The following is a 15,113-nucleotide window of genomic DNA, read 5'->3' as shown; positions in this document are numbered from 1 at the left end:
ATTTGCACAACAATTGGTCTAGTGGTATCCCAAACTTTTCCTGCAAACATTATTAATTCATTCATAAAACAAATATCAAACATATAATTAAGGTACCATATTGGAATTGATAATGTGATTTTTGGGTACACTTCAAGTTCTCCAACAAATCTTGGCGGAAGACCTTGCAAAGGTTGAGATCTTTCCCGTCCACCACCAATCTAATATGTAGCATGAATAGAAGTTGTGATGGTAGAATCTTCTTGATTAGTGTAATATACTTTATATGTGATGTCCATGGTGGTATATTTCATTGCAGGGTTTGTGATTTTTGTGACATCTAGACTCCTTATGTCATAGGTGACCCCAATTAACTTAGTGACCTCCGCATTTTATGGTCTTCTTCGTTGGAACTTCCCTATGTGCATATACTCCTATGATGGCTTGAATGACCTCTTTTGTTATCCAATAGGATTGGTCCAAGTAGAAATACTCACCATGGATCCTACTCAATACTATTTGGATCCATCGTCCTTTTTTGAAGTTGGGGATCTCCCTCGACACATCGAGCTTCTTTTCTGTTGTGCGGCTATGCTACGGTAAGAAGTTTTGTGTCCTAACCTATATTAGGGTGAGCCTTAAGGTTGTAAACTTTGTGTGGTCTATCTTTGTGAGTGGTGCGTGTATGTATTTTTGGATGTCTTTGATGTAGATGACATCTACAAAGACTTTAGAGAATCCTCCAGCTAGATTTGTCTCCATGGCTTTGTAGGGAAACTTTTTATATTTAGGCCTTGGCTTTTGAGAAATATCAACAAGAACAAGAGTTGGCATTGTTGTGTGGGAGCTAAGAAATATAAGGTTTTTGAATTGAAGCATGTAGAGTGTGAGGATAGAGAACTAATGTAATAGTAGAGTGGAGTATTGTGAAACGACCCTCTATCTTTATAGACACAGAGCTAGGTATATTAAATGTTGTAGTCATTTTTCCATCTATCACAATTTTTTGTCTACTAGCTTTTCTACAACTCTATTTGATGAGTTACTTTTTATTAAACTATGATACACTTATTGTACACTATGATACAAATACTTTAATTTATTTCACCATGTGTTACCTTAGGGTGTTTTTAGAATATTATTTTCCAACACCTTGTTTTATGTCCTCAAGGTTAGGTTGAGGAAATGTGTGTTCAAACTTAGACCTAAATAGTAAGAGCCACTTCTTTGAGAAGTAAATTGTACATGGTTGGTAGTGTGAGGGTTGCAAAGCCTTAGTATGTATTTCCCCTTTTTCAATTTTCATTGCTTTCCTATTAGGCATAATCCCTATATGTACCCCTTGCAATTTTTTTGCCTAATTCTTGAGGAATGGTGAGTATTTGTGCTCTTTTCGCTCAGATATTGTGAGAGAGTGACTATTTGAAATTTTTGTATGATTTCAGGTTTTTGTGGTGTCACATTTCTTTTTGTGGTGATTTGCAGTATAATTTTTCTTTTTGTGGTGATTTGCAGTGTAATATTTTCTTTTGTGGTGATTTGAAAAAAGTTTTTATATCGATTTTGTATCATAAATGCTCTTTGAAAACCATATAATTTTTGAGAAGTTAAATCTTGCTCGTCTTCAATCCATGCATCAAAGACTTCATCACTATCTATAATAGTATTGTCACTATCCAACTCAAATTTCTCCTACACTATTTGAATCTTCATCATTTGCAATGGGTAACTTGGAGACTGAATATATGATTCTTGAGTTACCTTTTTCATTCATATCCTGAGACACTTCTTCGATTCAAGTCCCATCTTCTCCATCTTTAAATGGAGTGTTGACCAACTTGGGATGGCCTACTCTGTCCCAAGTGGTAGCAATAGTGATATTGATATCTACTCCTAAATCTACCATAAGATGTTTCACCGTAACATTATTCGGATGTGTGGTGATCACTAGCAGTCAATTCTTCCAAATGCGATCTTTTGTACTATTATTAATTTGTGGTTGTTTTTGTTTGTTCCAATATTTTCCCAATTGTTTCTACTTGACCAACAAATCTTTTCACTAAGCTAGAGAAGCCAATCTTTTCAACATAAGTACTTCCTCTTCAGAGAAGCAAGCCACATCTTCGCTTTGTTGTCGTATAATAATTTGTTTAACATTTTCTACAATTATATCATTTGTTGTTTATTAGGCTGGTAATAATCATATTACTCTTCTTCCAAACCAAACTCTTCATTGATTTTTTCAACATTCTTCTCATTTCTCCCAATATTTGTCCCTTGACAGGTTAATACCGTAGCTTTATCCTTTTTATTGTTTGATTTCTTTTTTTTTTTGGTGTTGACACCTAATGGTCTTCTCCAAAATATTTCACATTTGAAGTATTCAGTGACCACTTGTCTATCTTTTGGCATCCTCTTACAAACTGTGGGGGAATTCTCCTTATCACCCTTGCTCCCCTATTCCCTTGAAGTTCACCACTTTTGGAATGCAATGGGGCATTTTAAAAATATTGTTACGCCCTTTCACACTTAAACATATCATGAGTATCATCACCGCAAAATACAAAAATCTTCTTGTTTTCAGACCAGCATTGTGTTGCAAAGTGATCAATTTTATAGCATTTATAGAAGGTTGTGTCATCTCGCCCATGGTTACCCCTTGTGAGCCCTCTTCTTCCTCTGTGATTGAAATGTCTATTGTCCTCTTGATAGTTCTATAGAGGGTTATTTTGCAATGCATAGGCATTCCTCTCATTTCTTCATGGAGGTTGTTTATATCCTCCATCCCTAGCATATAAGGGTCACTATGCAAGGCCTTTAACATAGGCCTATTTTCGTCCATCTCCTTGTCACAATCATGATGTAATGGACATCTAAGGATCAAAAGATCCTCAAATTTTTGGATGTGGAGCTGATTAGCTAGGCAATTCTCTATGGGATGATTATCCCATTCTTCACGTGTCCCACAATATAGTGAATTCAATTTTGTCAATGTTATTTATAGTTCCACTTTCATAGTGGTCGCCTTCCTTTCTCCTTGTGCCTTGGGGAATTCATTCCTTACGCACCCTTCCCTTGAATATTATGAAAACCAAATCTCTTGTTTAGGCTTCACTTCTTAAACCATGATATCTTGTCGCAAGTTTAATTATTCTATTGCCAATTGTAGTTTCTTAAAGGCTTCTTTCTATCCATCTTTATATGCCTTCATAATTGGGCCTTAATGTTGCAGATCATAGTGACTACATCCACGTATGTGTCAAAGAGTCTCCCATCCAATACTGATCTAAAGTCCTTCTGCAATCCAAAAATGAACCCTTCAATATTTTGCCTCTCTATTAGTGATTCCTCCAATTTTTAACGTACTTTGAATATTTTGTCGTATGCCTTTACCAATTCATCTTCCTTTTGGTTTTAATTCCCTCATCTTACTAACACCCTTGGTTGTCTGTCAAAGTTAGCTACGAAGTCTTTCTTCACCTCTTCTCAATCCTTTTCATGTTTTGGATATGTCTTTTTATACCAATCTAATGTATCCCTTCAAGGAGGGCACAAATCCTAGTACTTTAATTTTGGCCTCTTCTACATCCTTCCTTGCCCATAGAGATTCCAAAAGGAAAATATGTTTTGCAACCTCTATAGCATGCTTGTCAAATACTAGCAATTTAATTGTTAAATCCATTTTTGTCTTCTCCTTTTCCAGTTTTGGGTTTGCAAAGTGGTGGAGTGTTTGCTTTCTTGTTTATGCTTCTAACTATAGGGGGCTTATGTTCTTTACCCTTGTCGCTTGCCAATGTTTTCTAAAAATACTCCACTCCCAGAATTTATTTTCAATCCAATTCCTTATCCTCTTGTTTGCTTGCTTCTTCTTTATGTTGTACTTCCTCAACAAAAATCATCCTAGTCTTATATTGCATAGGGGATGAATCTCAGTTCAAAGGTTGTAACTCCTCTTAGAACCTCTTCATTTTCTTACTTGTTAATGACATTCCATTAGTTAGTGAAAATAACTCTTCTCCCAAGTTAAACATGGCTTTCTTTTCTTTCTCTATTTCTTTTCTTCTTAATTTTTTTACTCTTGTTAACTAATTCTTTCAAGTGTTCTTCTGAATGGTCAACCTTTTTTAAAACCTTAAAGGAATTCAAGGAATCTATCATCTAACTCAACTGTCATGTTTGATAGATCTAGCTTGATTGTCAAACTTTTGGAAAATTGCGATAGAGATGGAGTCTTCATGCTACTACAGTCTCCTAACAACTACCTTTTAAATTTTCCATATCCGTCAATGCTCTTCTCCAAACTTGTTATGAGATGTCCAACCATGAATTCAATTTTCTAAGAGTCTTACATTCTTCTTCTCTAGTCTCTTTCTCTTTCTTTTATCTAGAAATGCCCACCTTGATGAGCTTATTAACACCCTCATTGGTGCACTCACTACTCTTTTTGTATTCTCCAATCTCCTATGATATCTTTCTTCCCTCTCAACATATTATTTTTATCTTCTTTCTTCGCCATTTTTCTTATCTCCTTTGGCCATGAGTGTGTTTGATTTGGGATTGCATTACTTTTCTATATTTTCCCATGTTAGTTATTTGGCATCTTTTCCTATTTGTCACATCCTCTCAAGGATTCCTTTCAGAGACCCCCTCCCCCCTTCCCCCCTCCATGCCCCCCTTTTCCTTTCTCCATCCCCTTAGTGCCTAGACCCCTATCACAAAGCAAACACCAAGAAGAGTGTCACAAATTATCAAAAAATTCCATCCCTTTTTCTACTTCTTTGTTTGGTTTAAAATTTTAAATTTTAAGTATATCGTTGTTGTCCTTTATACAACCTAACCGGAATCCCAACAACAGAACCAATGTTAGTGGAAAGATGGGGTATGTTGTATTTATACCCCAAATTCAATTATAAAAAGAGAACAAGACGTTAATCCAAATTGTGCCTTAACAAGTTAACAAAATATTGAAACATGGAACAAACATAAGACATAACATACCTCATATGGAACTAAAATTTTTGTATTACCAAAGATCGGTCATGTACATTATATAGGTCTTTCCACCCTTTCTATATCCTTATGACTCCTCATATTATCATTACATTACATATATTCCTTTCTCTATTCTCTCGTCATTTATTCTTACTATTCTGTTACATCACATCTTTACATATACAAATATCTATCTAATCAGATGTGACCCATTCATGCTACTCCTAGTCTTGCATGATGATCCTTCAGTTCGCAGCTCCGCAAGTTCTTTGCGGTGAAGTGTGATAGGATTTGTGGTGATTATACTGGGTTTATGGTCCCATCAAAAGGAGCCTAGATGACATATTACTTTGGGCTAGAAGTAAGTGATGTAGCTGTTCTATCTATTGTACTGGGTTTATGGCCCCATCAAAACCAGCTTACCTTAATCAAAACAATAATGTATACATTAAAGGTTGTGTATACCCTTTAATGATTTTGACAAGATATAGATTTAAAGATTTAAATGATAAGAACATTTGAACACACAATAAGACTGTTTATATTATTATAATTAAAAAAGTAACTGCACCCATCAAAAGAAGAAGAAAAAACGAATATTAATTATATCTAAAGAAATTGTAAACAGGAGACATGAAACTTTTATGTTAACATGGTTAATTCTTGAATTTGATCGGTTGAAAACTAAAACTAGTTGCATCCAACGGATGAATATGTAACCTGCCTCTAGCAGGAACTAGTAATAGAAGACATTATGTTGAAATAAGCAAAGGTATCTAGCTCCTATGCCTTCCTTAGTTAATTCTCTTCATCTCCAAATTACTTTCAAGAGAAGGTTGTCAAGCCCTTGCCTTTCATCATATAAAGCTGAAACTCTTAAAATACTTAGTTTCTGATCAGTTAAAGACATAAGTTTTAAGACAAATCTTAACAGTATAAAAAAACAAGAGAGAAGATATGAGGATTCCTTGTGAAAGGTTAATAGAAACATACAGACATCAAATAATTAATATTAAAGCAAGCCATAATATTGGATCATTTACAATAGGATTTAGGAGATACAGACTGACAATTCAGGAATATTAATAGCATCTCGTAAAGAAGAGTCTCCATCAACTTCTTGTCAGGTGCAACTGAAATAAATTATAACTTTATAATATATTAGCAGATAAAAACCAACATGACATGAAACAAGTTTGTGTACTACCTCTTCTAGCTATATGTCTCCTACACAAGCTCCTAAACACTCGCTCATGGTACAGATATGACGGATATTTAAATCATAAGATGTTGTGTTCTTCAGAAATCGGATATGGTTTAAGAAGCACAGCACCAATATGCAAAGTGCTCATCTTTGCGAAAGTTGCTAACAAGACTCCCACATTGCAAGCAAACAAAACTGCTCCCATCTGCAAAAGCATCCATAACTACTTGCACCCTTCCACTTTTAGCAAGTATGGAGGTTTGATTTGTGTCTGTTAACAATGATAAACCACTAAGATCAACATCATTAGAAGGCGTCAGTCTGGCAGATGTATCAGGCAACACGTCAGTAATTGCACATTCAGCAAACAGTGACGCAAGTTCTTCCGCAGCTGAATTTTCTTGCATTCGATTCTGGTACATCTCTCGAGCTCTCTGCAATGTCCACATGACCGCATTTTCTCCACCACATAATTTCATTGCCATTACCACCTGTTTGCTGCTAGAACAATGAGTACCTAATACAATACCTGCAGATTACCGGTGAAAATCCACAAGTTCTAGAGAGCATCATAATTAAGTGTCTTTAATCAGATTGAAAAAAAAAATTAGGATTTGATAAAACATCCAGATGCACAGAGAGACGAGAGGAGGAGAACATGATTTGTGAGGAATAGGTCAGTGTATCATCACCCAACATTATTTCATAGTAAACTCTATTGAATGCTAATATATTGAGATGATGCCATGACCATGGAAATGTAACATGCAGATCAATATGCATAGCATGCAGAGAGAGTAAAGAGATCGTCCTTAAAAAGATTGAATCAGATAATATATCTTTCTAAATTGAAATGCACATTATTGGGCTCATATGGAATAAAGGCTGCTAAAGAGACAACTTAATAAAGATAAACTATCACAATGCTTTTATTATTTTTTTAATCAATTGGTAATTGATTGTTTCATATTTATCTGCTAGTAAGGCTGCAAAGAGACAACCTAATAAAAATAAGCCATCACAATACTTTTATTCTTTTTATCAATTTAGTTCATAGTTGATCTGCTAAGAAAGAAAACCACTTCCTCTTTAAAGTATAGTGTTCTTTAGTACTGGTTCTTGGCACTACGTATATTCAATGCAAATATTCAGACAATAAACATGACTGATGAAATGATGGAGGCAGTAAATAGGTTTACAGCATAAACTGTTGGTGGAAAACTCATAGATTCAACACAGAACTCTAGCAACCTTCATATGGAGAACCAACTAGCAAGGTTTCAGCATGTAGAGAACTATATTAATTGTTGAGCGATTTGAAGTGTTTTCTTCTCCTACAGGTTGACACCACTTTTCCAGCATACAGAAGCAATAGTCAATTGTATTGATTCTCAATATTTTTTGTCCTCTTATTCTCTCACATAGAAAGTAAATACTTTAAAAAAATTAAAAACTCTATTAAACTTATCTCCTTGTAATTAATGCCAGGAATTATGATGATAGTACACGTAGATTTGATTGTTGGATTAGCGTAATAAACCTTGGTCAAATTTGTACTGCCATAATCCATAGCAAAACATGCCTAATGCATTGAGTTGAACATTAACGCCAAAATGATATGTCCTATTCCCAGGTTCATACTGATAATATAGGCACCAAACTAGTAGAGTTGATAGCCACTTGGTTATAATGTTATTTGTACTTTCCATAGTCACATGGCGATTCTGTTTCAGGTATAGAAACCAGGCCTCCATACTGCACCCAAACCTCCTAGTGCCTATAGTTATATCGACACAGAGGGAAGTTGCATATAAACCATCTTCCCATGTAATGGGTGTGAGTAATGACATAGACTTGATCAAACAAGAGTATCCATAGGAGTTTTTTCTATTCATTTGTAAGCAAAAATGTGCAACTTTTGTTATCCAGACTAAACTTGTATTATTGTAATTTCTACTTATATTAATTGTCATTTATAATATTTCTAAAATAGTTTTCTTGGAAGTTTTAAAACATAAGCCTATTTTATTCATTTCAAAAGGGATAAACTTTGTATGAAGCAGTTCTCTCGTTTAGCTTTCCACTCATATTTGTTATTGTCTTTCTCGATAGTCTCCCTCTAAATTATTCTGCATATGCTTCATTTGTCCTTGTATGACATTTATTCTACTTCCTATCTAATATACATGGTTCCTGATATTCTAGATGCTTATTTTGTTTTCCCAGGTCATGTTTTCTGTGCTTTACTTTTATATTCATGTGTCTATGACATGATTAAACCTGTCTGGCAATTCCTTTTCTATTACTACTCATAGCATTCTAACGGTGGGGCTGAGGCAGGAGACCCAACCTAACAGGGACACCGTACAAGTAGCCCACGCAACAAGGAGAAGCAAGCACACCTATTCCTTTGCTGCAAATAAACTGTCAACAGTGCACCGAAGCACACATGGCAACAATAACTCATCTAACCAGCATTTCTTGCTTGCTGCATGTCCATATAACGGGGCAAGGCTCTTTGAGTGTTCCATTTATTTGCAGAAGAAATACAGATCACTGACCACTTGAACAAGCAAACTAACAATCCTTTCAAACAAGCAATAGGATTGACAATGGATCACTTATGATAGCAGTCATTAGCATAACTTAAAGATTTGAAAAAAGTTTACAGAATTCTATAACCTAAATTAGCCCAGCATGATTCTTTTCAACAGGCAAATACAAGAAATCAGAGAGGTCTGCTTAAGCAGTATCTGGAATAAACATCCTTTCATTTTCGTAGATGGGAATATAAAAGTTTGGGACCCTTACTATTCTCAGAAACCAGGCAGGGAAAGGGATTCGACCTCCCCTGTTTCAACTCCTTCCAGGCAGCATGAGACAGGACAAAACCTTGGGATGCCGCCACCTACTTTTCTTCTCCTTTCGACTTCTCTAACCCACCCTAAACCTGTCCTCTCATCTCCAAGCATCAAACTTCCTCCTTTCTAAAATCTTCTCTTAAATTTCGTTGTCCCTAAGGTGGCTTTCCTCCTTGGTTCTTCTCAAATGAAGACAAAATAATCCTCCTTCCAACATGGTGCCCCATTCTCTGAATATTTTTGTACCTTTTGTTGTTTCCCCTATGTAAAAGCAGTAACTTTCCTTGCTTCCTCTATTGCTTCTGTATCACACACTCACAAATAAAAGCCTCCTTAAATGCAGCATGGATGCCCTGTTTGCCCAGCCAAAGGCACGCAACCTCCCTTGGCTGCCTCTTCACACTCACCTCAATGAGGACTCTTCCTCAGGCATTCCTTTATGCTATGCTCATCCTTGTCTTTTCGCCTGTGTGTAAATAAACTAGAACTCCCTCTCCTTAGAGACACCTGCATACATCTCTCTATTCTTCCCCTCAGCCTAAGACAATTTCCCTCCAAAACATGAGCGAAATCCCACCAAGTGGTCGCTTAAACTCCTCCCAAGGGTGCTTATGAGCGCCAAAATGGTTGTAATTAATGTTGGATGTGCCAGAACAAAAGTTTTGAAATCTTCATTCAGATATTTCCCCACTTCTGTTCATCAGCACCACAATCAAATTGACACTGTTGAGAATTAAAGGAGGTGACTGTGTAGTTGAATTGTCCTTGACGAAAGCTAGACGTGGCAACTCCAACTTGTGAAGTGTCAGCTAAGGCAATGAATGATGTTTGAAGGCTTGAACTCAAAAGAATAGTCCAAATGGAAGGTTGGGGATTTAAATGCAAAATTTGACTAACATAAATTATGAGGAAGTGCCTATAGTTGACATAGACAAAACAATTTGTGCAATGCCCCTACATCACCTTCTGTATGAGGACAATACATTCTTTTAAGGAGGCATCTCCTCGATATAGAGTCTCTCTATTTATATCCTCTTATTCCATGTTATTGCTGCCCTACCCTACCTAGCATATTCTCTACTTTCCACATATTCACGTTCATACTCTTGGGGGCAATTTCTCATGTTTTTTCTCCTCCTTATAATCTTATAAACTCTTTATTATACATTGAAACATTTTCCATTCTACCTAAATGTTGGTCAAATTGATTGCGTCTATCAGCATACAATCTTTAAGAGGGGCCATACATTCTACTTGTCTATTCTCATGATCATGATTCCAATCAGGAAGGCTTTTTTGGTCTTTGAATCAGTTTGTCGCCCCTAAACTCAATTATTGGTCCCCACGCCATGTTATCCAATTTATTTTTGGGCCTCGCCTGGCCCTTACTGCTACTGCCATTTACCTTTTACATCTCTTTTATACATGTCCTGGCCGGTACCCCCACTTTTGTTATTGCTAGCCTCATTTTTCCTATGTTTTTGTTCCAAATCTAATCCAAAATCATGTGCTAATTTATTTCCTATGTTCCTGCTAGAATTTCTTTCTACAATCAGTCATATTCACTAATAATGTAGATGACAGATTTATATATGATGTTTATTTTCTTACTATTTATTTTACCATGATGAATAGTAATTGCTTTTAAATGTTTCATTGTGTGTTTGCCTTACAAATGAGAACACGTATTGGAAAGAAGAAATGATGAGGATCATAACCCCATATATTTTTTGTATCCTCCAAATTCAATAATTACTTTTATGCAATTTTATTATCACCTAGTTTCACCAGTCCGCTAAAGTGGGGGCAAAACGTAGAGTAGAAAATTGTCTACTTTGCAATTTCTACTCTATAATGTACTCTCATTTTAGTGTCCATTCCCTTCATGTTTTGAGATACATTTAGTCAACTTCTCAGCATATAAATCCATTGTCAAGATGCCATATTGAACCAACCTCATTCAATATCTTTTTCTAAGCACTCCATAAGCTTTCTAGAAATTTCTATCTACCTGGCCACAAACATAACCACAGTAGTAACTTGGTCACAACCTCAATCACAGTAGGATCTGTGCATGTTCAACCATTTGAAATAGATAAGAAACACTTCTCATGGTGTTGATTGTGTTTTTGACTGGCTATCATGCGTGCCAATTCAAACCTCATTAGGGACGTCTCTCTATCTTGTACGTCTTCTAGCAATTTTAAATCTTCCATGACAATCCTTTGGAATTCCTTCTCTACATTTGGCTACTAATTTTGGCTATTCTTCCTATGAGTTCAGTCTGTTCTTTGAAGCTTGCTTCGTCCATTCCAACTTCCCACAACTCTTCTTCATAGCCTCTAAGACTTCCCTAACTTTTGTTTACCATCCAAAATCCCATAGACCTGCAGTCCTTTACCTTTCCAAAACCTTGGCATCTTGCCAATCTTCCATTTCCCAGATTTCTTCCATTCACAGAAGCACTTCACACAGTACAAAAAAGTTTGTAGAAATTTCTTTGAGCATTTATTTACCAGCATCTTCTCACCTAGGCTAGCACACAATTCCTATTTTCCATTAACTGCAAGTTGAGGCTGGAATATACAATCTTATGGCCTGACTGAGGCAGGAACCCAAGCAGCCATAACTCATTTTCTTGTCCATTCTAAAAAAATTAGCCTTGATAACTTTTCACAGGTATCTCTCAACTAGAATCTGCAAGCACACTGGCAGCCAGTAAAGGGATACACGCAAAGCATAAAAGTTTTTAAAATACAAAACACTAAGATCGCCATCACAACAGGAAAATTAAAACAACAGTCAGCAGATTTTGAATTTAGAGGCCAATTTTTCCATTCATGAGCCTTCAACCTATTTGTATTGGGTCAAGTTCACAAACACACTAGTATGATCACAACGCACCATACAAGTTTGTATCACATTGTTGAAATATTTGTCATCTGCTACTTGTTTAGATTCCAAAATCTTCTCCTAAGAATCTGCAGATTCTCTCTTCAGTCTTCTATCAAACTTTTGCATTCTACAACTTTCAAACTAGGGATGCCATTTCTCTCTTCTTTGTCTTCAGTCTATTAATCAAATTTCTAGCTTCTTAATCTAGATAGATTTATAAAAATCATCTCTAGTATCATTGTTTAGGAAATGAATGTAGTTTCTTATGCAAATAGATACCAAACTAAACTATTTTGCATTGCATTCTTTAAAAGTTCAAATTTCACTCTCACATTCTTCGACAGTTTAAATTCTTCTCTACATTAAGGAGAAGCCTTCTTTTTGTATTTATAAATTAAGGACATGCAGGTGTTCACCAAGCTTGACGATGTCTATATTTCAGTAGACACACCCACAACCAAACCAACTTGAAAATATCAGATTGTCCAAATCAATTTCTCAAACAAAAGAATTTTGGCAGATTCGAGTTGTTAGTGGGTCCAAGGATAAAGTTGAAGCTGCAGGAATGAGTTGCTCAATATACATTCCAATTGATGAAGTCAGTCTCCCCAAAGCAGAATTTATAGTTAAGGTTAGATTATGATTTGGGGCTTGAGAATTGCAAATAAAGAGGCACCGAAAATTTCTCTATTCAAGATGACATCAAATTCGCGGTCCAAACCATACAAGGAATTTATTAGATTGAATACACCTTCCCTTAAAATTTGGTTGGAGTTTGTAGGTAATTTACATATCAAATACTAATATTAGAATAGTATTCTGCATGTTGATTATTAATAATTTTGCCTATAGATGAAACCTAGAAATGTTTACTGGGGATGCTTGATCTAACTATTATTGAATAAACAGTTCAAACCATGGATTCTTGAATGACCTGTACTTTTTCACAATTCAGCTATCAATTTTTCAACAACCACAGTAACGAACAGTTTCCAGGATACAGGAATAATGCATAGAACTACAATCTTGCAAGTGAATGCACAAAAACTAAAGAAACATCAAATCAAGATTGAAACAGAAACTCCCTAAAAAAAGGAACAAAGGTTTAAATGGGGTACCAAGTTGATGAATAACACAAATTAAGGCTCAAAAGGAAAAAAACTTTCTCAAAAGCGGTTTGAGAATGTTATGTTCCCTTGTAATCCGCAGCACTGAGTCCTTGTTGACAGTTAGATAGGATTGGATCTTTCATTTGGAAAAAGCCGACCCGGTCTTCTTGTGGAAGATACTTGGTCTGCCAGTCTTCCTGAACAATCACTTCTTGTTGAAGAGACTTGGTCTGCAAGGAGTCTCTATGGTAATACAATAATGACAGACAAAGTGGTGTTTAATGCAAAAGTATAGTTAAAAAACCACTGCACAATCAGCCCCCTCTCTACATGTTTAATTGATTCTAACAGCTACAGTTATGCTTTGATTTTTGATTTTTTTTTTTGAATTGGTTAGGCTTAGGGCTCAAATGCTAGCAATTATTAGCACATCCAAGTTCAAAACCAGGCTATGCAGAAACTCTTCAGCAAGGATTACTTAGTGGATGCCAGAAGCAAGCCAATTGTGGTGAGTGACAGATTGCGGCCCAGCAAAGTAGAAATCAACCCGTCCCGGCAACTTGTAAAATCCCAATAGCCTCTCCTCAGTCTCTGCCCAACATACCTAACAAGTGGGCTTCACCTGCTTAATTTGGAGTTGCCACAAAATCCTCTTGCTAAATGTGCATGCAAGACATAATCTTCACTCGTAAAGGGCTGAAACCCAAATTGCAAAATCTACAATCACTTTGAATTAAACAACAAATCCCATACTTCTTCAAAATCATTGGCTTTGGAAGCAATTAGCTCTCAAATTTTATTGCTTATCACTGCACTTGGCCCATGAGCCACAACCAAAAAAACTTCGCTTGTCTAAAACTCTGCCGTTTTTTAGTTACCCGATACGCGATTGAAACGTGTCAACTGTATCTATAGGATCAGATCTTTATCAGAGCAGTGCTTGTCATGATTAAGAAGCATGCTGCTTTCTAATCTTCAAGGAGACTGATCTTGGATTTCATCAATAGCTACACTATATCAAAATAACTGAACTACAATGGTTCTATAAATGCGGCCTGCTTATTTTAAACAAACCGTGATCAGGAGTTTCATTGCAGGCGAACCAAGACAAACAAACAGAACACAATTCTGAGCCTAACAGCAGAAACACGACTTGTATGCCTAAAAACTAACAGTGACTACTGAAAAAAGAAAGCTAAATAAACAAATAGAAACGAAAATAAAATATGTTTTGGTACCGCTTGCAAAGCGAGGGAGGGATTTCCCTGATTGATCTTCTGGCGAGCAATTGCCAGCAGAGAAAAAACATTTACGTTTATGCTGTCGCCATCAATTCCTGATTCGATCTCCATCTCCATTCTATCCTTCATTCAAAATGCTTACGCACAGCTTTCTCTAATACTGATTCAATGTTTCTAGCACATTCGTTTACTACATTTATGAATCTATTTTTTTTCAAAAGTTGAGTTCCCACGTATTTTATATATAAATATAGAAATCATATCACATCAGAGAGGGAATGTCGGTTCAAACATAGTATTATTCTTATTCTTCTTAGTTATGGTATGATGTGAAAGCTTCCCAATTAATTGTTAGTCGCGCGTTTTACACTGTCGATTTTGCAATAAATGGCTGCGATTGACTAACACATCGCTATCAGGGTGTACTAAAGGTCTGTTTTGGAGCCAGAATAGTTTCGGCTGTGTAACAACTAGGGAGAGAGGGACGCGTCTATTCTCGCTCCAAAACGACAGTACAAATCAACTAACACGCGTGTTAGTCACGTGTTTTACACTGTCGATTTTACAATTAACGGCTGTGATTGACTAACATGTCGCTAACACGTTGTACGAAAGGTTCGTTTAGGAGCCAAAATAGATGCAGCCGGGAGAGAGCAAATTGTGTAACAACTAAGGTATATTAGTAATGGCTTTTTGGTGTACAATCTGTAGATAGAAGAGGTACAAAAGGTCAATTAAGAAAAAAATGAATTTATTTTTTGCATATATTTATTCAGTAAACGAGGGAAATTGGTAGGTTATTTAGCAATTGATGTTGTTTGTGTAACAAAGA

At 36.0% G+C, this 15,113-nt stretch overlaps 1 protein-coding gene across 1 annotated transcript; it reads right to left on the bottom strand.

Annotated features, from left to right (window-relative positions):
* Positions 1–5,949: 5,949 nt before the first annotated feature.
* Positions 5,950–14,471, bottom strand: LOC131053478 (uncharacterized). The gene is made up of 2 exons (XM_057988104.2): positions 14,279–14,471; positions 5,950–6,666 (listed from the first exon to the last, which is right to left on the bottom strand). Exons 1-2 carry the CDS (start codon positions 14,408–14,410, stop codon positions 6,289–6,291), a joined length of 510 nt encoding a protein of 169 aa, XP_057844087.2. The 5' UTR covers positions 14,411–14,471; the 3' UTR covers positions 5,950–6,288.
* Between the last annotated feature and the right edge of the window lie 642 nt (positions 14,472–15,113).

This window comes from Cryptomeria japonica, chromosome 7, assembly GCF_030272615.1.
Source record: "Cryptomeria japonica chromosome 7, Sugi_1.0, whole genome shotgun sequence".
NCBI lineage: Eukaryota > Viridiplantae > Streptophyta > Pinopsida > Cupressales > Cupressaceae > Cryptomeria > Cryptomeria japonica.
The sequence above is the reverse complement of the archived record's forward strand: the minus strand, read 5'-3'. Positions and strand labels throughout refer to the sequence as shown.

Excerpts from the sequence above, each read along its gene's own strand:
- LOC131053478 (XM_057988104.2), bottom strand. The coding sequence starts at position 14,410 with ATGAAGGATAGAATGGAGATGGAGATCGAATCAGGAATTGATGGCGAC. Across the intron at positions 6,667-14,278 it reads CCTCCCTCGCTTTGCAAGCG|GTGGTAATGGCAATGAAATT; the intron begins GTACCAAAACAT and ends AGCAGCAAACAG.